The sequence below is a fragment of the Hydra vulgaris genome, chromosome 15, assembly GCF_038396675.1.
Source record: "Hydra vulgaris chromosome 15, alternate assembly HydraT2T_AEP".
NCBI lineage: Eukaryota > Metazoa > Cnidaria > Hydrozoa > Anthoathecata > Hydridae > Hydra > Hydra vulgaris.
This window is the reverse complement of record NC_088934.1, coordinates 25929989-25955328: the sequence shown is the minus strand read 5'-3', so window position 1 is coordinate 25955328 and position 25340 is coordinate 25929989. Positions and strand designations below refer to the sequence as shown.

General features: G+C 26.3%; 1 protein-coding gene across 1 annotated transcript in view; it reads right to left on the bottom strand.

The window, feature by feature from the left end:
* The window catches only part of LOC100205130 (pseudouridylate synthase RPUSD2), a 43982-nt gene extending 31291 nt beyond the window's left edge, over positions 1–12691 (bottom strand). Inside the window, exons 1-4 of the mRNA XM_065820503.1 lie at positions 12586–12691; positions 9131–9175; positions 8959–9049; positions 8085–8206 (exon numbers count right to left, since the gene is read on the bottom strand). Coding sequence (XP_065676575.1) covers positions 8085–8206; positions 8959–9049; positions 9131–9157 — 240 coding nt within the window. The 5' untranslated portion in view covers positions 9158–9175; positions 12586–12691. The remainder of the gene's footprint in view (positions 1–8084; positions 8207–8958; positions 9050–9130; positions 9176–12585) is intronic.
* Between the last annotated feature and the right edge of the window lie 12649 nt (positions 12692–25340).

Genomic DNA, 25340 nt, shown 5'->3' with positions numbered 1-25340 from the left:
TGAGAATTAAGCTTAAGATTAAAACATCGGTCAAAAATGAATGTATAAAAATGGTAAATCAAATTTTTATTTTGGGGGTGACCTTTTTTTGTTGCAGAAAGCTATTTGGGCCTTTTTTCATGATTTTAGGTAAAAGTTCATCGATTTATGATACAGGAAACCATTTATTTGAAAAAAAATTAAAAAGTCATATCCCTAGTATATATATATATATATATATATATATATATATATATATATATATATATATATATATATATATATATATATATATAAATATATATATATATATGTAAATTATGTTAGTGTATTTTATTTTGCTAGTGTGTATATATATATATATATATATATATATATATATACACACACACACACACATATATGTGGGTGTATATATATATGTATATATATATACATATATATATATATATATATATATATATATATATATATATATATATAAATATATATATATATACATATATGTAAATTATGTTAGTGTGTTTTATTTTGTTAGTGTATATATATATATATATATATATATATATATATATATATATATATATATATATATATATATATATGTTTATATGTATGTATGTATGTATGTATTCACGTTTATATGTATGTAATCATGATTTCAACATGGACCCTCCTTAGATTTTGATGAAACTTGGTGGGTTGGCTAATATCAATGAGAAAAGCAATTCTTGAAAATTTCAGCATTAAATCTTTTGTGGTTCATGAGATATGGTCATTTGAAATTACTGATTTTTCCAAAAGTAAAATCTTTAGTAGTGAAAACATGTTTTGTTCATACTTTGAAGCTCTGTATTCTTAAAACAAAATTTCAGAAAACCTTCTAGTTTTTTTTTATTGTATACAACTCTAGACTTACTTTAATAAGACTTTGACGTTGAATTTTTGAATGTCATATTTTATCCATAAAGGATACCTAAAAAACTGTTTGCAAACTTAAAAAGTTGTTTTCTGATGGGTCAATATACAAAATCTGCAATTTAAGAAGTGAAAAGACATAATTATTTAACTTCTATAAATGGCAGGCTTCCAAATTTTTCTAAAGTTACTGATAAGATACAATTCAGTAAAAAATTATGAACCCCTAAAAATGGCTGTGACTAAAACTTTAGAAAAAGGTGCCTCCACTTCAAACCATTGTTACCTAGAATCAACAATGGTTTTAATAAGATTTTTTTATTCTACTAAATTAATAGACTTTATTACAGTGATTTCAGAAAAAAAAAATAGTGGGTAATCATGGGGAAGTTACAAAATCAGAATAATAAAAGTTGCCCAAAATGCATTAAAAACAATAAAAATAGAGTTATTGTTGTACTTTACTTTGTATTATATATTGTAATACAAAATTTAAATTTATAAAAATGTAAAATTTGACTATGACTCAACCCCACTACAAGATACAATGGTTAAAGAAAGGCATCAACTTTGATGCCTTACTTTAACCATTGTATCTTGTAAATAACATTGTAAATAACACAAAGATGCAATGTTGCTTGACTGTTGTTTCAATGGAAACCTTTTGCATCTTGAATTAAAAAACTGTAATTTTTGGCAAAACCTAATAATATTAAAAAATGATTACTTAGTAATATTATTTTTAGATGTTGCTAATATGCTGGTTGATTTTTGGCTATATAATGATGGTCGCTTAATTGTTCTATTTGTTGACTAAGAATGCTAAAAGTTTTGTATTCTGGTGGTACTCACAAACACATACTGAATGGAGATCTGAAACACTTTTAATACCACTTTGGTCTAAATTCAAAAAACTTAGAAAACCCAATCTTGATGTCGAAGGAAGTTTTAATGAACTCTTACTAAAGTTCTTTTATATTAACTAACAGAAGTCTTTTTTAAAAATGCTGTCTTTTACCGCCAACTTGGTTTGAGAAGTACTGTTTCATACCTGGACACATTTGAGAGTATTCACCTAATTGGTAAAGTTCATGAACTTAATTTTTTACTTTCTAATAGATCTTCCTTCTTTTTTTAGATGGCTTTGCCATTATATCATGCATTTGTTTTAAATACCTTGCAGTTTTTATCATTCTTAGGGTAGAAAAAAACCAGTTTTGTGTATAATTAATGTTCCAACTTTTAGGAACCAAAGTCAGCAATTTAAGTTTTTCTGATTTTGAACAAACATCAAATTTTGCTTTAATTAATTTCATTAATTAGTCGAAGTCTAGTTTATTTTTGCAACACAGTTCTTTTGCTTTTTGTTCATCCTTAATTAAATCTGGAGAAACTCCCAAAACAGTTGCTATTTTCTTTTTGGTTGCAGTATGGATTTCATTCATCTTTTTTATTGCATAGCTGATCTTGTTTTTATAAGCTACTAGTTTTTGAGGTGAACAACCAAGTCTATTAATGCTTGAATTTAAGTTTTTTTTTTAAATTTAGTTTCATTGAAACCATTGTCTTTATGTTGACATGAACTGATTCCATAATCGTCTTTGTTATTTTTTAAATAAAACATTTATCTACATTCTGTACAAAGTTTATGACTAGGTATTAAATCAAACTCCTTCACATCAATATTACTGATTACTCTGATTGATTCTAAAAAGTAACAAAATAATAAAACATTAAATAAGTAATTATTTTTTAAAAATTAATTAAGTGAATTTATTTTTGAATACTTTTTATTTTAACTTGTGTTTTTTAAGTTAAAGTGTTTGTTAAATGGATCGCAATGCAAGCTTCCACCATACAAAGTTTCAAATCTATTCAAGTAAACCTTTTCATGGTGATTACAAATAGTTTTAATATAATTTACTATACATTGCAAGTGCGCAAGATCTTTTTCTGTTAACTACTCAAAATCTTGTGTAGTTGCAGTGTTTTCTTGATTATGGTAAATTTTACTTGATGACAATCTTTATTTAATGCTTTTTTGATGCAATGTTGAGTAAGATCTAACAATGGATTTATTTTAAATTACAATCTAAAAAGATTTATCTAAATACAAGTTTTGAAACTACGGTTTTCATAAGTTACACACACAACAAGTTAATAAGAAATGATAAATTTTATATATAAAATAAAGATATAAAAAGAATAACTTGCTTGTCTTTTATGTCACAGCCTTTAAATGTGTATTTCATAAGACCCAGAAACTTTAAATGTGTATGTTAAATTTTTTGTTTATGTAAAAAGACACTTCATGCATCAGACATAAAACCAGACACACTGTGTAAGGAGAAGTGTTCAATTAAAATGTGCATGTTAAAAAATAGACAGGGGAAGGGGGCAGGACTTCAATCAAGACTTATTTCTAGTATTGATTATGAAATACTTTTAAATTTATACATACTTTGTATTACAATATACAAAGTAAAATATAATACAAAGTAAAGTACAACAATATATAATACAAAGTAAAGTACAACAATATATAATACAAAGTAAAGTACAACAATAATTCTATTTTTATTGTTTATGCTATGTTGTTATTTGACTATGATATTTATGCCATTGTACAAATGTAATGTTTCAGTTTAGCATAATTATTAAGCATTATTTATGTAATTGCCAACATATAGACACAAAGGTGCAATCAAGTATTGAAAAGAAGGAGAAACATATTAGATATCTGAATGTCAGTTGTAGGAGGCCCCTTTACCTTCTCTCTCTCTCTTTTTCCTATTTCTTTTTTTACCTCTGAATCAGCTTTTAACTAAAAGGTTACTTCTAAGACATAATTAATATTTAATCAGCAGTAGATCAAAACGATTCAAAAGTATTTACGATAATTTTTCTTGTCTTATGGGATCTAATTTTAACATGAAATGAAAAAGAAAAACAATGTGCTATCAGGAAAATGGAAATTTGTGTCTTTTTAGAAAAATAGTGAACATCTGGGAGTCCTGTGGTTTTAAAACTATATTATTGGAGAGGATAAAATATTATTAAAATTTGTGAAACTTCACAAAAAATGGGCATCAATGACCAAGTTAAAGTTGCTAGTTTTGAAAAGGGACACCAAAGAAAAATTAGTTAAAGAATTTCAAGCAATCATGGATATTCTTTTTGACATTGGAAAACCCAACATTAATGAGCTTATACAACTCAGTCAAGATATGTCAAGAAACAGAGAGAGTAAAGAAGAAAATTTAGCATTTTTGGAACATCACAAAAATGCTAGAAAACAGTTTATAAGCGGGTATATATATAAAGAACTTGAAGCTAAGATTGAACATAGACAAGAGAGATACCATAGATATACAGATTATAAGAAAAAAATGTCAATAAGGCCAAAAAAGATGAAAAAAAGATGAAAAAAAGGCCAATAAAGATGCCTAATATCATAATGACAAGAATTACGATTACTTAGATTTAGAAGATTTAAAACCCTTTAATTAAAAATGCTGATGGAAATTATTCAAATTAAATAAAATTGATATCTGAACCAGATAATTTTTATCATGAAAAATCTAAACTGTATATTTTACATGTGTTATGTATATTACTTTATAAAATAAACTGTGAGTGTACTTTTTTTTATTTTTTGTTAATATTTTTGTAAATCTTTCAAATCTAGCATTGTTGGTAGGTAATACTAGGATGAATATCAACAAAAAACATCAAACAACTCAAAAGAAAAGAAAAAGAAAACTAACAACATATCACTCATTCTTTAATCCAATTCAATCCTTGTCAATAAAGAAATTACTCGAGATTACCTAATTGCAGCTACAACTCCTCTCAGTGAAAGGACCGGCTTAAGCTACCAAGATCAAAAAATGTTTATAGCCAGTATTGTAAACTACCTTGAAGTAAATATGAGAAAAATTGAGATAAATAGAGAAACAGTCAGATTAAAGCGTAATAAGGTTGTTAAAAATCACAGAAATGAAATTAGACAGAATTATATCGATGGCAAACTAGCTACGCATTTGCATAAGGAAATCCAACAAACAGTTACAAGAGATAGAACTACTAGTCCTGAATTTCAATACAAGGACAATATTCTTTTAGGAATTGTTCCAAGTGACACAGGTAAAGCATCTGATCAGGCTTTAGTATTTCAAAATTTGTTAGAATGTTTTGAAGTTTCAGACCAAGTATTTGCTGTGTGTGTTGATACTACAGCAACCAACACTGGTAGAAAAGAGGAGGCAATCATAATATTGACAAGAGTATTTCAGAAACCTTTATTGTGGCTGTTATGTTGGCACCACATACATCAAATACATATTAAACATATTTACAAATTAATAACTAGAGATAACACCAAGGGTCGACAAAAGGCCCTTTACTCCAACTTAAAGAAGCAATGGGAAAATTTTGTCCCATTTTTATCTACTTGTGGTGTCTCCTCTAGTTTTAAAAATTTTGATGAGAGTAGTCTCATAATTGGTTCTGGAATTCATCAGATGTATTTGGAAGCGAAGACATTTATTAAATTTGTTTTTGAGTTTGAGATTTTCCCCTGAGATGATTACAGATATCTTGTGGAATACTTAGCTTTCTATTCATTTAATTCTTCAATTCATTCAAAGTAGCAAAAATCATAAAGGAGAAATAGGATATTTATGTAGGAACTTCACTTTTAAATAGTTTAACATCTCTCTCCTGGTATCTTTTGCCTAAAGCAGTAGCCATGGCTCTTGCTGGTTCTGACTTTAAAATTCAAATAAAATTTGACATTTTGAAGGCTTTGTTGGAGCACGAGGTTCCTGACATAAGTGAAATAATTAAAGAGAAACCACTTCCTGTTTTAATAGATAAAAATACTAAACTTTGTGAACTTGTTACTTGTGAAAGCTGGTTTCTGTTTGTTGTTTGGACTTAGTAAAGGAAACAAAGGTTTGGTTAGAAGCATGCCAGAAAAAAGGCTTAGAGTCAATACCCTCGTACAAGAAATTTGTCCTTTTTATTAAACACCTCAGTGTCATAAATGATTGTTCTGAAAGAAACATTAGACTTATACAAAAGTTTGTGAACTCTTCACACTCTGAAGATCAGAGACAAAACATTTTGCTAGTTGTTCGAGAAAATCAAAAACAGATTTCAATGAATGTTTATCAGAAAGACTTTGTTAATTTGAAATAGATATTGTTATTTATTATATTGCTGTAAATGCAAACATGTTTTATTTGTTAAACTCTTTTGTTAATTATCTCAGATCGAAGTCAATAATACTAATAATATAAAACAGTAATTATACTAACTAATGCTTTTAACATATGCTTTTTTACATACATTTTTTAGTATGTCGGAAAAAAACAATGAATATTTAAATTATTGAAAAAATACATCTACCTGTTCCAATGATCCTAGTAAGCTAAAATTTTCAATATAAGCTAGAATATATAGATGGAGAACAGGTATTTACACAGTGTATTTGCATTTTTTGAAAAAAGTTAAAAAAGTGCAAAATAATTGTTATTCTAATGAACAAAACATGCTTTCACTACTTTTTATTTTCTTTACTTTCACTAAACTTTTTATTTGGAAAAATCAGAAATTTCAAATGACCATATCTCATGAACTAAAAAAGATCTAATGCTGAAATTTTCAAATTGCTTTCCTTATTGATATTAACCAACCCACCAAGTTTCATCAAAATCTGAGGGGGTCAATGTTGAACCTTGGTCCAGTTGGCATGGAATGATATATATATATATATATATATATATATATATATATATATATATATATATATATATATATATATATATATATATATATATAGTGTATATGTTACTGTTACCCTAGGTACCAGGAATTAGCTAAATGCTAATGTTTAATATATAATTTGATATTGCAACTCTGAGTTTCATGTGTTGCAACAATCATCAGGCAAGTAGTAAAAGTTTAATTTTGCTACTTGCTTTTACTACTTGCCTGATGATTGCGGTCAAACTCAGAGTTGCAATATTAAATTATATTATAGACATTAGCATTTAGCTAATTCCTGATACTGTGGGTAACAGTAACATATACACTACATAGCTCTAGTTTATCTATTGAGCACTCTTTTAAGTATACAATACTATACATGATAATATAAAGATATTTTCTTTATTCATATATATACATTTACATATATATATATATATATATATATATATATATATATATATATATATATATATATATATATATATATATATATATATATATATATATATTATTATTATTATTATTATTATTATTATTATTATTATTATTATTATTATTATTATATATACAGAGTTCACAAAAAATTTTAAAACCTTTAAATACCATAATTTTGATTGAAATATACACTTCCTTTTTTCATATTTTTAAAAGTTTTTCTTAAAAATTCTTTTCCTTGAAAAATCATTTCTTCTTTTTATAGTTTTAACTTTTTCTTTAAGTTTCTATTTTATTTTAGCATCACATTAAATGCACAAAAAAGCTACTAAAATTTTTGAAACAAAAAATTCCTGAAATTTTGTCTGACATAACTACATAGATTAAGTAAAAAAAAGTCAAATTGCTACAGAATATTGAAATTTACCAATAAAAGGTAACTTTTGTATAAGAATCTTTCTATTAACTGTTTCAAATGCCCTTTTAAGATCTAGTATTACTGTTATAACAAATTTATTGTTATTTAAAGATGTTCTCCATTTGGAAAGAAGTAGTTGAATAGCTGATTCAGTCGATCAATTTTTTCTGAAACCAAATTGATTATTAAAAAAATATTGTTACTTTCAAAATAACTTGACAACTGTTTGTGAACAGCAATTTCTAGACACGAACTTTAGTTGCTGTTTTATGGATAACTTTAGTTGCTTATGGTAAAAGTTAGTTGCTGTCTTATGGATAAAATCAATTGCAACTGCAATTGATTTCTGACAAATTTTATAATTTATGTCATACAAATGTCAATGACAATTATGATGGTGATGATGATAATTTTTTAGTTTCTGTAAATAATTTTTATAACTTTTCACAGTTTGCTTTAAAATATGCATTGGTTTCAATTACTGCAATTACTACAATCCATTCAAAACATTGATTTTAGATTAAATTGAGCAAATATTTAAAAAAATATATAAACTCACATAATAATCTTCTGTCTCCATGTTAAACTCTCTTCTAAAAACATCTAATACACTTGAATTTAACCAGCGTCCTTTTACATGAGCAACAAAGTTGAACTTATATGGATAAACCCAACGCAATCCTAATACAAAAATATATAAATAATTAAATTTGTTACAACTTTTAAAACTAACTTTGTTATTTTTTTTTTCAATTCTGAAATTGAATTACCATTACCTGTAGGTTTTAGGTGTATATTTGTAAAGCAGCTAATCAATTACAATGATAGCTTACATAATATATTTAGATAAAAGTTTAAAAAAGAGAAACATTAGTCATATCATTATGTCAATCAACAATTAACATACATTCTAAACTCTTCTAAAACCACATACTATTAGACATTTATTACATATTATTATAATAATAATATTTCATACTACATATTATTAAATTTTCTTAAGTACAATTCTTGAGTAACTTTGAAAATATACAATTCTTGAGTATAAGAATATAACTTTAAAAGTTATACCCAAAATATATACTTAATAATAAAATATATACAAAATATATACTTAAAGTTCTTTTTTTTTTTTTTTTGCATCTTTACCAAATACTAGTTTCTCAACCAAAAAAATTTAATGATAATAACAATGAAAAAAGTTTTTTTCACACCCACCTCCACCACAAAAATAAACTCCTGATCATTTAAAAAAATATAACTATTTAGTGTAAAGATGTGCCTCAAAGATGAACAAATTTCAATAACAAAATTCAGGGATTGGTAAAAACAAAATTAAGTTTAAGAAAGAATTGATTTTGCTTAAAATTACGTTGATTTAATGTGATAAAAAACCAACATTTTTTTAATTATATTATATTTCTAAAAACTACCATTTTTAAAATAATATGATGTTTCTTCAAACATCTCAGAATGAAAACCAATTTTTTTGTTGGAAACTTCTTCACCCACTGTGTTGTTGATCTGAAATTAAAAATAAAATGATGCAAACAATTTTGAATTAATCATACAATTTCAAATACTATAATAGTTACCATTGGTTACCTCAGCTAACTTTTCCATTTTTTTCATTTAATATCTTGAGTTAACCTTTTAAAAGAATACTATACATTAGATTAGTAATATAATATATTTTTTTAAGTGTAATTAATAAAAAAGAAACTTTTTAATATTTTACCTAAAATGCTTTCTACTTCATAATCTAATGCACAATTATAACAAACAATTATAACAAACAATCAAAAGATGTAAAAAGAGGTAAAAAGGTTTTGTCTTTTGGTAAAATTTAAATAGCTACTGCAAATTTCTAACTATATAAAATTAAATTGATTAATTTCTCGAATTGGTCAAATGTTTAATTAAAACATTTTAAATTACTCTCATCTTAGTGCCTACCATTTACTACTTATAAGTATTTTTGTTTTTATTCACTACTTGTTTAGGTGTTAGCAAACTAATGCTAATAAAAAAAGTTTTCTCAAAAAAGGATAATTGGCAATAGATTTAATTTTTGTTTTAAAAGTTAATATTTTTTAATTGTTCAATTATTCTTTTTGAAGTTCAAAAAAATCAAAATAATTTCACTTATGTTTAGGTACTTTGTATAGCTTTCAGTTATGTTTAGGTACTTTGTATAACATTAATGGACTCATGACTTGGACAAAAATATAATCTTGCACTACATCTGATAGGACCATTTATATAATATAAATGTTATTATATGATATGAACCATATGAATATTATTAGTAATGAAATATGGAATATAGATTTGTGCATATCATTATAACTTAGAAAAATTTTAGTTTGATGGCATAGTTAACAATTTAAAAAAATTATTAATTGATTAGGTCTCTTTAGTTGTTAATATCAATGGAGATAATATTTAGCAGTTTAATCAAATCTCATAATTCAATTATCAAAAAGATTTCCATCAAAAATGACAAAAGGAGTTGCTGTTAATCATCTTACCATACATATAACTTGCTTTTTCATTAATTATAATAATGATCCTAAATTATTATAATTATAATAATGATTCTAAAGCTATGTGGAATTCGTTGAAATATCTAACAACTATCAAACCATCAATTAAGTCAAATATAATGGATGATATTAAATTTGACGAAGAAAATGTTATTAGGAGTTTTCAAAGAAATGAAACAAATAAATCAACTCCCGATAAATATAATGAATTTTTAATCGAAAGTATTATAGATATTGAAACATCAATTCATAATGATATGAGTTATAATGCAATGGAAAATTTATCACTAAATGATAATATTTCTTGTTTTTGTGAATTTATTCCTTTATCTATGCAAGACTTAAATGAAATAGTAAAACAATTACAAAACAAGAATTTAATGTGCGAGGGCTTAAATGTTATTATCTTCAAAGAATTATACTCATCCTTTTCAAGTACTCTATTAAAAATTATTAATTTATAGTTAAAAATTGGGAAAGTTCCTTCTAAATGGAAAAAATCAACAATCATGCTAATTCCAAAGGTAATGTCACCAAAGTTACCACAAGACTTAACACCAATTAATATGCTTCCTACTTATGAAAAAGTATAAGAAATTGCTGTTCACAAACAGTTGTCAAGTTATTTTGAAAGTAACAATATTTTTTTTAATAATCAATTTGGTTTCAGAAAAAATAGATCGACTGAATCAGCTATTCAACTACTTCTTTCCAAATGGAGAACATCTTTAAATAACAATAAATTTGTTATAACAGTAATGCTAGATCTTAAAAGGGCATTTGAAACAGTTAATAGAAAGATTCTTATACAAAAGTTACAAGGTTATAAAGTTAAAGGTACAGTTCTCAATTGGATCACAGAATATCTTTCAATGAGAACTCAAGTTGTCAAAATAAAAGGTGAAAAATCTGGAGAACTGGTTTGTGATATAGGGGTTCCACAGGGTAGTGTTCTTGGACCTCTTTTGTTTATTATCTACATGAACGATATTGCATCAAAAATTGAGTATTCTTTTGTAAATTTGTTTGCTGATGATACATTAGTTTGTATTGAGGGTACAAACTTCGAAGAAACTATTTTTAAATTAAATCAAGACTTAAAAATACTTTGTAAATGGCTAAGTAATAACAAACTTAAATTAAATACTCTTAAATCCATGACCATGCTTATTATTAATTCAAAAAAAAGAAAAAATAGTTTAATAAATCATAACCATAACATAAAAGTTATATTGGATGACGTAGTCATTGAGTTTAGTGATAGCGTGAAATATCTAGGGATTATTATTGATTACCAACTTAATTTTACAGAGCATATCAAACATATCTCAAATAAAATTGCAAAGAAAACTGGATATCTTGGTAGAATAAGCAAATCTTTAACTCAATGGACCAAAAAGATAATCTTTCAAACTATAATTGCTCCCCACTATGAATACTGTGCTTCTATTTTTCTTGATGTCAACACTAATAACTTAAATATCTTAGAAAAACTACAAAAAAAAGCAATGAGAATTATATTAAAATGTGACAGGTCAACTCACAAAACAGAAATGTTGAAATTGCTTGGTTGGATAAGTATAAAAAATAGAACAATTTTTAAATCACTCTGTTTCATTCACAATGTTACATCAAATGAAAATAATATATTTAAACAGTTTTATTCATAAAATAGTGAGTTGCATCAACATTACACTAGACAAGCTAGTCATTTTCATAAAAGCAGCCAATATAATAGAGCAGGGCAGAAGTGATTGTTCGTATTTGGTTTGAAACTATACCAGGAAATAGCTTGTGAATTTGTTCAGCTGGACTATAAAAAACTCAAAAAAAAACTGCTTCAAATACTAAAGAATAATGAACTTATATAGTGAACATTTATTTAGTAATAGCGAACATTTATTTTGTAAAAGTTACTCAACTAGCATTAAGTTGCTAAATAAATTAAAAAATTAAAAAAAAAAAAATTAGTGAACAGTTTGTGCGATATTAATTGGAGAAATGAAGTTTTGAAATTTATTTTTGATAACAGGAAGCATAAGTGATACATCAAAATTAGGTAAAATAATCTTATATGAAATGTAATATATATAATATATTATATATATAATTAATTATAATATTTATATATATAACGTTTCATATAAGATTATTTTACATATCGATTATTATATATCGATTTTATACATATATATATATATATATATATATATATATATATATATATATATATATATATATATATATATATATTATATATATATATATATATATATATATATATATTATATATTTTATACATATATATATATATATATATATATATATATATATATATATATATATATATATATATATATATATATATATATATATGTATAAAATATATAATATATATATATATATATATATATATGTATATATCTCTCTCTAAATATATATATATTGGATTGGCACATACACGGATTGACTCTGCAATGTACATAAATTATGATAAATATTTAACACTATTACCACTTCATTTAGGATTACTGATTTATACTGATAAATTACTGATACATACTGATTCATTCAGGAAGGAGGGGGGGGGGGGGCATCGAATGTTTACGTTTGACAAGTTGTTGACAAGGGGGAGGAGGGGAGTTTAAAAATCGCCGAAAAAAATGTTGACGTAATTAATGGACAACCCAAATTACAGAACTTTTTTGGAAAAAACAACAACAATTTCTCAAATCCCCACATATTTATGTGTGTAAATCAGTTTTAATTTTTTTGTTTTGTTTCTTTGAACATTTCTGGGAAGTATACTACCTAAACCTAGCGTCTTTCAAGCGGCGTGCCTAAAAAGTTTTTAGGACTAACACGCTATTCGTTTAATTAATTTTGCAAATTCCAGTCGTATATATACGACTTATATAAGTCGTATAAATTCCAGTCGAATAATTACAGGCTCATAGCAGCTGGGGGGGGGGGAGAAGGCAGCAGGAGCATTTGCCCTTCCAATAATTTTTCAAATAACTAATTTGCAAAAAATTTGCTGAAAAAACTATTAAAAAAAAAAGGTCCTCAAAACGTTTTCGGGGCCCTTAATCCAGTACTGCCCCCCCCATATAATTATTGTTCCTTCGGGCCTGAATTACACATATATAATAATAAAAAAATATAATACTTTAATAAGAGTAGCTAATGTATAAACGAATTAAATGTATTTATTATTTTATGTTTCATTTATATATGAAAACTTTGCATTTTTTAGGTTCAAAAAAGCAAAAATGTTGTGCTCAGGACCGTGCACATTATTACGCACATTACATATTGTATATCCTTCAATTTTGAGTCCATACCCTCTCCCCCTCCCCCCTCCCTCCTTTATTAAAAAAGCAAAAGTCTGTTTAAAGTTTTTGATTATATTATTGGCATATAAGTATAATTAAGTTGTTCAGCTATTGTTTCTTAAAAAGTTATTTTTCTTGTCTTTTGTTTTGAAAACTTTTCAACACATCATGAAAGTCAAAACTTCGTGCGATTAGACACTCTATACTCAAAATGGCATGATCACTTTTCGTATTGAGCGCAAAAATTTCTTGATGAGCTTTAATTAACTGAATAAACGCTTACTGGAGGCCACTGTCACTGAGATTGAAGCAAAAAAATGCTGTGCAATCACTACATTTTTAAAGATTTTCTTACAATTCATTTTAGAAATTATGCTTAATAAGTTGAATGGGACAAGAAGTTTCTTTCCAAAGATTGCAGTATGAGTTTTTTTTATGTGAAGCAGTTTTTTAGTAAATTTATTTCAGTCACGTAACATGAATATTTTTTGCAAAAAACGGAAGTAGATACTCTTGATCTCTGCTTCAGTTTTGAAGTAGGAGGGGGGGGGGGCACAATCGTCAATTCTTAAAAAAAGTCTTCTATATCTAGAATTTTCTTGAAAAAAAAGAAAGGTCTTTTAGAAAAAAAGTGCCCCCCTCCCCCAGTGTTGTCGGTCCTGCGATTTGAACAGTTCCAAAGAAATTCTAAGCATCTTTACAGCTTGAGAATGCATTCAATAAATTCAATAAATGAAATCAAATTCTTTTTTTTTTTTTTTTTTTTTTATTTTATTTTTTTTTTAGTATTGTATTTGCCGATTGAAAATAATTTACACTCGTAATTTATAAAAACAAATATTTACATGACTGGGGCTTGAAGAAGACAAAATTCATCTTATCATTAAGCCCCCCCCCCCCAAAAAAAAAAAATGCATATTCATCAAATAAAATGTTTTAACAAAATGCAAAAAATAAAATATATAACGTTTAAAATATTTAGTAATTCAAAGAGTATTTATATTTAAGAACTGATTAGTAAAATAAGATGATATATAAGTATTAATATTACAAAAAGAATTTACAATAACTTTTTTTAATAAAAATTGAAATTATAAAATTTTACAATATTTTTAGTAATTAGTATTTCAAATAATAAAACTTAAAAAAATCGTTTGTAAATTCAAAACTTATAAGATAAGAAATACATTTACAATAGCAGACTATTGTTTAGAATATTAAATATAATATTAAAGAGTAATTAGTAGGTTAATTTTTGTTTTTGTTTGCTAGTTTAAAAAGCTTTTTAGAAGAACTTTAATTCATTTTCATGTATCATCAGTAATTGCTTAAGTTTTGTTTTAAACTGGTTTAAAGAATAATTAGATTTCAGCTCATTATTTAATATTGTATTCCACAGCTTAGGACCTCGGTTAGCAATTGAGAATTTGGTTGCTGAATAATGTTTTTTGGATTGAATGTAATTGTTTTTTGAAAATCTGGTAGGGTATATGTGGTTTATTTTTTCAAAAAGTGAATTAAATAACATTGGTGATATTTTTTTATCAAGTTTAAACATGAAGATAAGAATATGGTAAAGGTTTAGTTTATATACATTTAGAATATTAAGTTTATTAAATAATGTTTGAGTGTGAGAGAAACGGTCTACGTTTATCCTTATAGCCTGTTTTTGTTTACTAAACAGTTTTTTTACTTTTGTTGCGTTTGTGCTGCACCAAGCAACGTTTGCATAATTTAAGTAGCAATGAATTAAAGAAAAATATAAGTTTTTTAAACAAGATAGATTTAAAAACTGCTTGGCTTTATACAAAACACCTATATTTTTTGATATTTTATTTTCAATTAGACCTATGTGGTCCCTCCAGGTTAAATTTTCATCCAGAACCACACCTAAAAATTTTATTGATTGCTCTCTTTTTAATAATGCGTTATCAATAAAAAGATCAGGAAGTTTTAATGGAATATCTTGTTTTTTATGAAGACGATGGAACAAAGTGTATTTGGATTTATTGATGTTCAAAGATAGTTTGTTTGATTTGAACCATTGGGTTAATTTTTCAAGTTCTTTGTTTACTGTTTGAAATAATTTACTGATATCTTTACTAGAATAAAACAAGTTTGTATCATCTGCAAACAAAATTAAGTTTAAAATGTTAGAAAATTTATATAAGTCGTTAATATAAACGAGAAATAAAAGTGGTCCTAAAATTGATCCTTGAGGAACACCACAGGTGATTGACTTATATTCCGTTTTTCCGCTATCATATGAAATAAACTGCTTTCTATTAGACAAGTAACTATCAAACCAGGACAAATTAGTATTTATTATACCATAACTTTTCAGTTTGGATAGAAGGATTTGATGATTGACAGTGTCAAAAGCTTTACTTAAATCGATAAATACACCTAGGGTATACTTGTCTTCATCAAACCCTTTAAATATATCATGAACAAGGTGAGTGATTGCATGATCAGTTGAATGACCAGATTTAAATCCAAACTGTTTATGAAAAAGAATATTATTAACATTTAAAAAGGAATATAGTCTATTATACATAACCCGCTCTAATATTTTAGAAAAACAAGAAAGAATTGAGATTGGTCTATAATTCGTAACATCGGAAGGATCACCTGATTTTAACACTGGAATGACTTTTGCAATTTTTAGGTTATCTGGAAAAACGCCTTGTTTTAGAGATAAATTAAAAATATGTAGTAATGGAATTGTAATTTGTTTTATTGATTTGATAATGACATTACTACTTATATCATCAAATCCTAAACTTTTATTGGGTTTTAATAAAGAGACTGCGTCTAGTAATTCTTTTTCTGTAAGTTTATAATTAGACATAACATTAAGGTTGGTTGAGGTTAAGTACGAACTAAAGTGTGATTGAGTAGTTGCTATATTAGATGATAAAGTAGGACCTATATTTACAAAAAACTGGTTAAGTGTTTCAGCGACTAAGGATTTATTTACAATTTGTTTGTTATTAAATTTAAGATTTAGAGGAAGTAAATTTCTGTATAAGCTTTTTTTTCCAATTACCTCCTTAATAATATGCCAAGTTTTTTTAGAATCATTTTGGTGCTTTATTAATTGTTCAGAATAGTAATGTTTCTTTGAGCGTTTTAAAATTGACTCAAATAGCCGTTTATAGTTTTTATAGGTAGTTTCATTTTTAAGAGTTCTTTTTTTAAGAAACTTGTTATATAAGCGTTGTTTTTTTTTTGAAGATTTAAGAATGCCCTTCGTGATCCAAGGGTTTAAAAGTGTTTTTGTTTTGATTACTTTAGTAACTTCTGGGAATGCCTTGTTATAAAGATTAAGAAACTCTGTTAGAAAAATATCATACGCTTTATTGGCGTTTAGATTTAGTTTTAGGGTGTCCCAGTTAACACAGGATAGAAGCTTATAAAAATGACTAATAGAAGTGTCGGTTATTAAACGTGTTTTAATTATTTTTTCCCGTTCATTTTGGGCATTATATATGCATTTTTGCGATAGGATAAAAATCGGAAAGTGATTCGGAAAGAAATTCAATAAATGACAATCACAAGGTAAGAATATAAACAATGAGTTCTTTTTTTGTACACGCTTAAAAATAGTGTGGACAAAAAACACGACACTTAGTGTAGCGTCTTCTTGGCTACACAAATTGTGGACTTCAAGGCTACACTTGTGCGCTTTAAAGACGCACTTGTAATTATGAAATAAAACTTGATTACAGGCGTAAAAAAAGCCACACATTATGTTGCACTTTCTTGGATTCTCATATTGAACTATTCGGAAAAGAGGTTAGAATCATGTTTTTAGCGACATGTTTTTTTTCATGAGCCTTTTAGAATTTTACTGAAAATTTAAGTGTAACTTTTATTGTTGCATGGGATTGCTTGAACACTCTTGTATTTTCCTGACCTATTGGCTCTATTGTCATATATATTGTTATATATATGCAGACTTACATTCTTCTATAATTCGCTTGCGAACCTAAGCAGCAGAAAAGCCAAAGAGTTCATTTTGAGAACGATTTGACCGATAATACGTCTAAAGCTGTTGACCCTTGTCCAGTGATTGTTTAACTTTCATCACAAACTTTTTGAGAATTAGGTTTTAATGTTAAACGAAACACCTATAGGTGTTAAAATTTTTAGCATTAAATTTTTTATTTAGCATTAAATTTTTTATGAATCCTCATTAAAAAATTTAATGCTCTATTAAAAGCGCTATCCTATCCGCGTATTAATTTAACTGAATTAAAACCAAAAATCTAAAACCATATCCGACGTACTAAATGTTTGTTATTACACAAATACTTTAACCTACAAACACAAAACATTTGTACATATTTTAAAATTATAATAACATGCATACTTCCAATCGGGCAACAAGAGCCTCAAGAACCACACAACAAAGGTTTTTATCGATTTTGCAAGCATCGTGCGAGAAAAAAATCACGTATTTTACAAATGTAGATTCGCTATATATTCACTTTGTTAATCCTGTCATCAACTCACAGAGATCTGTCATGTGAGAAAACTAGAAAATGGCCATTTGAAGTTTTCTTTATGTGGTGGTGTTAGAGTTTTTTTTTTTTTCTTTCTCTGTTTTAATATAATATAAGATTTTACAACTTCGTAATATAAAATTTCAATAAATAAAATAAGTAAAACAGATAGGGGCTCAAAGAAGATGAGGATGACAGTACGTTATCGCAATCTTTTCATAGAGCCCCTATAACAAGATTTCAAAAAAATATCGTAATATGTTAATGCGTAATAAAATTTCAATAAAATATCGTAATAAAACGCGTAATTCGCTAATAAAATTGATAAGCAACCAACAAAAGTAGAAATAAAACAAAAACAGATTTATGAGAAATTATTCAAAGTATGATTAACCAAAAACATTTCTTATATTTTAAAAATTTCTTTTTTTGTTAAAAACTTGAAGGAACTTAACGAATTTACCGTGCCTTTGAATCCTTTTTGAAAAGTATTCCATACTTTTGGACCTCGATATAGAATGCTGTACTCTGAATATTTGTTTATTATCCGAGGCAGTTTATATGTGTTGGACATATTCGCTCTAAGATTATAGCTATCATTTTTATTTATTTTAAACTTGTTATTAAAGCTTATAGGAGAGATATTGTGATTATAACGATACATGAAAATTAAATGCTGGTAGATATTAATTTCAAACACATTCATCATTTTCATATCTTTCATTAAGGGCTTAGCGTGTTCATGCCTATTTTTTGAGTAAATGATTCTGCAGGCATGTTTTTGTAGACTATAAATTTTTTTAATCTTTGCCGCTTGAGTACTTGCCCATGAAATGTTTGCATAGCTGATGAAGCTATGAATTAGCCCAAAGTAGATTAATTTAAGACTATTTTTATTGACGTTGGAGCGAACTCGATACATCAAACCTATTATTTTGGTGATTTTTGACTGGATATATATTATATGTGGAAGCCAGGATAATTTTTCATCAACAATGATTCCTAAGAATTTTATATTGGATTGCTTATTTACTAGTTTATCATTTAGAGATAGGTTAGGCAACTTGAGAGGAAGATTTTCTTCTTGTGTTTTTTTGTGAAATAGTATATACTTTGTTTTCTCAGCGTTAAGTGAGAGTTTGTTTGCCTTAAACCAGTTGTTTACTTTACACAGTTCAATATTCATGTCTGCATATAATTTCTTGATATCATTGTTGGTGAGAAATAAGTTTGTGTCATCTGCAAACATGACCGAGTTCATTTTTAAAGATGCATTACAAAAGTCATTTATATATATTAGAAAAAGAAGTGGACCAACCTTAGGCCCGTAGCAAGTTTTTTTGTTGCTCAAAATAGGTAACTTTAGACATGGAGCACACTCCAAGCGTTTATAAGTTTATGTTTATGTCAAATAAGGAATATTTGCAAAAAATTGAGCTGACCGGTGCCCGGGAACAAATAAAGCTCTAAACCCTTTGCCTCCCCCCCTCCCCCGCCCGTAACCTGAAAGCAACGAGTTTATGAAATTTTCTTTACTATTAATAACTAAATTTACATTCATTGACAATTTTCAAATTTCAAGCAATAATCTCTAAGTCTTCAATTTTTATGACCCTGCAAAGTTTACCGTCCCCTCAAGTTGAGGAGGGTTCAAACTTTATATTGTCATAGTTTTCGAACACTAAGAGATTATTGTATGAAATTTAAACTTTGTCGATGAATATAAATTTAGTTATAAATAGTAAAAATTTTATAAACTCGTTGCTCACACGTTAAGTGCAGGGGGGCAATGGGTTTAGGACTTTATTTGTTCCCGGGCACCGGTCAGCTCAATTTTTTGCAAATGTTCCTTATTTGAAATAAACATAAACTTATAAGTGTTTGGATTGTGCTCCATGTCTAAAGTTACCTATCTCAATTAACAAAAAAAAGCTTGCTACGAGCCTGCACCTAGCTTGGTATAGGCGATTCGCCATTTTGTGGTAAAGACATTGTAATTACCATGCAGTTATTGTACAGTTTATAAAACTGTGAACAAAGGTAATAAAGCTGTGTTAAAAGTTTTTTATTTAAATGAATTTCTCAATTACAATTCTAATATTTTTGAAAATTTTGGTGCAAATGTAATTAGTATGTTGTTTTCATGTAATGTTCTGGTAAAAAAAAAAAAAACCAAAAGATTGTATAAAAAAATTATATAAAAAAACGGTATTAAATACAGTATTAAAGTTGTTGTTATTAAAAATATATTATTGTAACATAAATAGTAGTTTGCTACCGAGCAAAGCGATAAATTCTTTTTTGACACATAAATGATTCTTACCCATCCACCCCTCATTACTTGTTTTAGAATGGTCTATTATAACCATAGCGTTTCAAAATAAATACAAAAAATTAAAAAAAAAAAAAAAAAAGGCTCTATTAAACACGCAATAATTCATCTTACTCAATGTACTATTGATTCGTTTAAAAAGCCAGAATTTAATTTAGGCGTCATTATGGGCTAATTAAAATCTTTTGAAACTATTAATATATTTTTTTGTTTTGTTATAGGTGCCCCAAAAAAACCTAAAGGTCTTGTCTCAGAGCACCGTAGAAAAGCATTTAACTAGAAAGTTCACTACTCATTTCTTACCGTTGACTAGGGATCGCTAGTATACGGTACACTAAAAAATTTAGTATACAGTTAAACTGTATACATTAAAGTATGTACTAATAGTATACCGTAAACAAATTTTTTTTTGGCGAGACAGTAATACAAGTTTGTAAAAGAGTTTTAACAGTTTACGTAAAACAAACATGTTTTTTATTTAATGCTTTTTGTGTTTTATTATACTTTTAACCATAACACATTCTCATTAGATAAATAAAAAATAGCCAATCAAAATCAGCAACCACTTAATAATGGATTGTTAGCAAGCTACATTAAAAAAATCTTTAACCTTAAGTCACCCGCTAAACTGTAAAATTTCTTTAATGGCCTAAATATTGATTTGTCGAGTGGTTGGAGTTTATGACTGCAATGAGGTGACAATGTCAAGAGCACAACATTACTTTCTTTAGCTTTGTCCATCAATTCAATGAAAATATGACTTTTGTGGTTGTCTGTTATGAAAAGTAATGATGATCCTTGCTAAGATTAGCATCACCTTTGGTACCTGTTGGTGGACTCTCAAGTGGACCATCATTGTAACTAGGATTCCCCTTAAAGCAGAAGTTACCTGTCCTACTTGTTTTACTTCTTTACCAGCAATAAATTTCGTTGGCTCATGAACAATTCTAAGACCGGTTTCATCAATATTGTAAATGCAATCAGCAGAAAACTTATAGCGCTTCTGCACACTGTCAAGGTAATAAAGTATCTATGTTTATGCAATTAAAACTCGTTGTTCGACTGAGACCGGTAGCTTCTGGCATGCGAATAGATAACTTTGTACGATTTAAAAATAAAAAAACCATTTTTCCAGCTGTTTAAGAATATATTTTTTATTTCAACTATTACACAAAAACTTATTATTTTAACTATTACGCAAAAACTTATTTGTTCATTATCTCAAATTGATGTTTTTGGACTTGCATTTCTTTTGTATACCGACAATATATAGTAATACTATCAAATATATAATTCATCATTATCATTCACTTAAAGTAAGATTAAGACCATCGCATACAATGCCAGAAGATCAGTAAAAACCGAAACATTTTTACACAATTAATCATAATTTTAACGTTGAAAAAAACAAATAAATTGTTATTTAATTACAAAAGAGCTTTAATTTTTGCGCACAAAACATTTTCAAAGCCCTCCTTTCTATGACAGGGCAATGGTGCGTAACTGGGAAACCGCTTCCTAAATTATTCTTTGAGAACAGCCCCTTAGTATTTACATATTTGATGAGTTGCATACTTTTACTTTAAAAAAATATATTTCGGTGCTTACTATCATCAGTGATTATTATAACCACTTCGATCATAATGATTTGTACGAAATTTTTAAATATCTAATATTTTTAATGATTATTATAATATTTTTAATATGTTCATCGACGAATTTTGTTGACACGATTTCTAAAAAATGCAACCGTTCTCGACGACACCACAGTGGGTGTGCCAAAATACCCAAAAATAATTGTCAACATTGCAAGCTGATAGTTTGTGAATTATATTTCCTCTAACAAAATTGTCATCATAATGATGATGACATGTTTATTACAGGAAATGTTTATTTAAATAGATATTAAATATCAATTAAAACGTCCTTTTAAGCGGTTATTGACAAGTTTCAAACTATTTTGCATGTTTTAATTTTCAACTTTCTTACGCTTCTATTGTTTTAAATCAATTTTACTGAGAATCATTTTAAATTTTATTGTTTGAATTAAAATTGTTTTATTCTTTCAGACTCTTCGATACATTTGAATGTAAGCGTAATCCTTTTGCGTCAGTTGCAGCGACGGATCCATGAAGGGAGGAGGGTGGTGGGTGATGGTATTCATCCTTCTCCCTCCTCACCAGAATCTGAAAGTCCTAAAATATCTTAGAAATTGAGGTCTTTTTTTTTATTAGGAGACGCAAATGTGGTACAAAATACAAAAACATTTTAACATCACCCCCTCCCTCCCCATAAATTCCTGGATCCGTCACTGATCAGTAGCAGACAGTTATTGATATTATTTTGGTAACCTTTATTATTATGTATCACAAATATTTCATACAAAATTTTTATTTACTGTTATAATATCGAAATTGTTTAAATATAAAAAAGTTATTTCATGATAAAACTTTGTTTTTGGTATTTATAATGATAACAGTTGCTTTATCAATCAATACTTTTTATATTTATACTGGTTATACTTATCTTACACTTTTTAAAATTTTTTTTTTAAAAAAGCTTTATTTATGCATTGTGTATCTTAAATATAAATTAAGTAAAAACAATTATTAGGAAAAAAAAAATAATTGAAAAATATAGCTTTGGCACTAAAAAAACGATTTTGGCCCACTGTGCGACATGATCTAACGGTCGCCGTATTCTTAATTAAAAAAAAAAAAATCGATTTCTTTTCGTTATGAGGTATTATAGAAATTTTAAAATTGTTTTATATGTAAAAATAAATATTCAAAATAGAAAATAATGAAATAAAAATAATAATGATAGCAATATACACACTTTTTACCCCCTGCATCCGCCAAATTAAAGAATTAAAGGTTATAGCGTCAGTTTTTTATTCTTATATATAAGCACAAAAAACTGATATTAATATTAACTTATATTATTATAAGTTATTAATAATATTCTATAACTTATAATGTTATTATAAGTTATATAATACTATTATATGAATACTTTTTATATTTGTAGGTAATATTTGTACCTTTAATATGAAGTATATAGGTTTACGTATTTCTGCATGCATATATCATACAAATTGTTCTATATTTATGTGTTGGTATGTATGTATGTATGTATGTATGTATGTATGTATGTATGTATGTATGTATGTATGTATGTATGTATGTATGTATGTATGTATGTATGTATGTATGTATGTATGTATGTATGTATGTATGTATGTATGTATGTATGTGTGTATGTATGCATGTATGCATGTATGCATGTATGCATGTATGCATGTATGCATGTATGTATGAATGTATGTATGTATGTATGTATGCATGTATGTATGTATGTATAAAAAATACATATATATATATATCTTCATATAAAAATATATATATACATAAATATATATATATATATATATATATATATATAATATATATATATATATATATGTATATATATATTTATATATATATATATATATATATATATATATATATATATATATATATATATATATATATATATATATATATATAAATTAGTAAAAACACTCATCTAATTTTTAATTGTCTTCAACAGCTTGTTTCTCCATCAGTAGGTTCATCAGTAAGCCATTTATATATATATATATATATATATATATATATATATATATATATATATATATATATATATATATATATATATATATATATATATATATATATATATATGTATATATATGTATATATATGTATATATATATATATATATATACATATATATATATATCAATCAATCAATAAATTTATTGACAGGCTCAAGGCCCAATATAATATAATTCTTCAAAGATACAACAACTGACATCCATAGATTGGGCTGCAAAAGGCATTAAATAACATGATCTTTGTTTGTATTTGTGTAGAGGTGAACTTTCTATGGATGAGGTTAGCTTTAGCATACATAGATTGCACGTGTTTTAAAATATCCTTGTCATCCTGCATATCGTTTGAGATCAAGTGACCCAGGTATTTATATTGACTAATTTATGTGAGAACCATGCCAGATAATGTGAAATGAGGGCTATTTATAAAGGGTTTATAAATTTCAAAAAATATTATTTGAGACTTAATATTCTTATAAACTATATCATGTTTCACAGCATAACTAGAGCATAAGTCAAGTAAGATCTGGAGATCTTTGGCTGAGGGTGCACACAGGACAATACCACCAGCATAAAGAAGATGGTTAACAAGAGAAGGACCTAAGCAACAGCCTACGGTAGTTTTATTGAGTAAAACACTAAGATCATTAATATATATATTAAATAGAAGAGGAGACAGTACACCTCCTTGTCGCACTCCATTACTGATATTAAATGCTTTAGATAATATTCCACCCCAAAGGATCTGAGCTGTTTGACCAACATACCAGACAATGAGTATGCATAAAGTTACACCAGAGATAATTTTAGATAAGTTTCGTAAATAGTGTATCAAACCGAACTCTATCAAAGGCTTTACTAATGTCAATAAATAGCACATGCATATTTGAGCCATGTGATTTTTAAAATATCTTTTATACAATATATATATATATATATATACATATATATATATATATATATATATATATATATATATATATATATATATACATATATATATATATATATATATATATGTATTGTGTATATATATATATATTGTATATATATAATATATATTAAATATTTATACATACATGCATATATAAATACTTATTAACAAATATGTATATATATATGTGTGTGTGTGTGTGTGTATGTGTGTACAATATATATGTATGTATATATATATATATATATATGTATATATATATATTATATATATATATTCTCTAGATATATATGTACACATATTTAATATTATAATCTATATTGCCTTAAAAAATACATTTTATAAATATACAACAGTTTGTATTTCAATCATACTAGTTATACTATTATATATGATTATATAAATGAGATATGTGATGATATAAAACAATTTTATTGTAATGTATTAATTGTTATATAGTTGATCATATCAAAACAAGTTAATTCTGTCAAAATTTTAATAC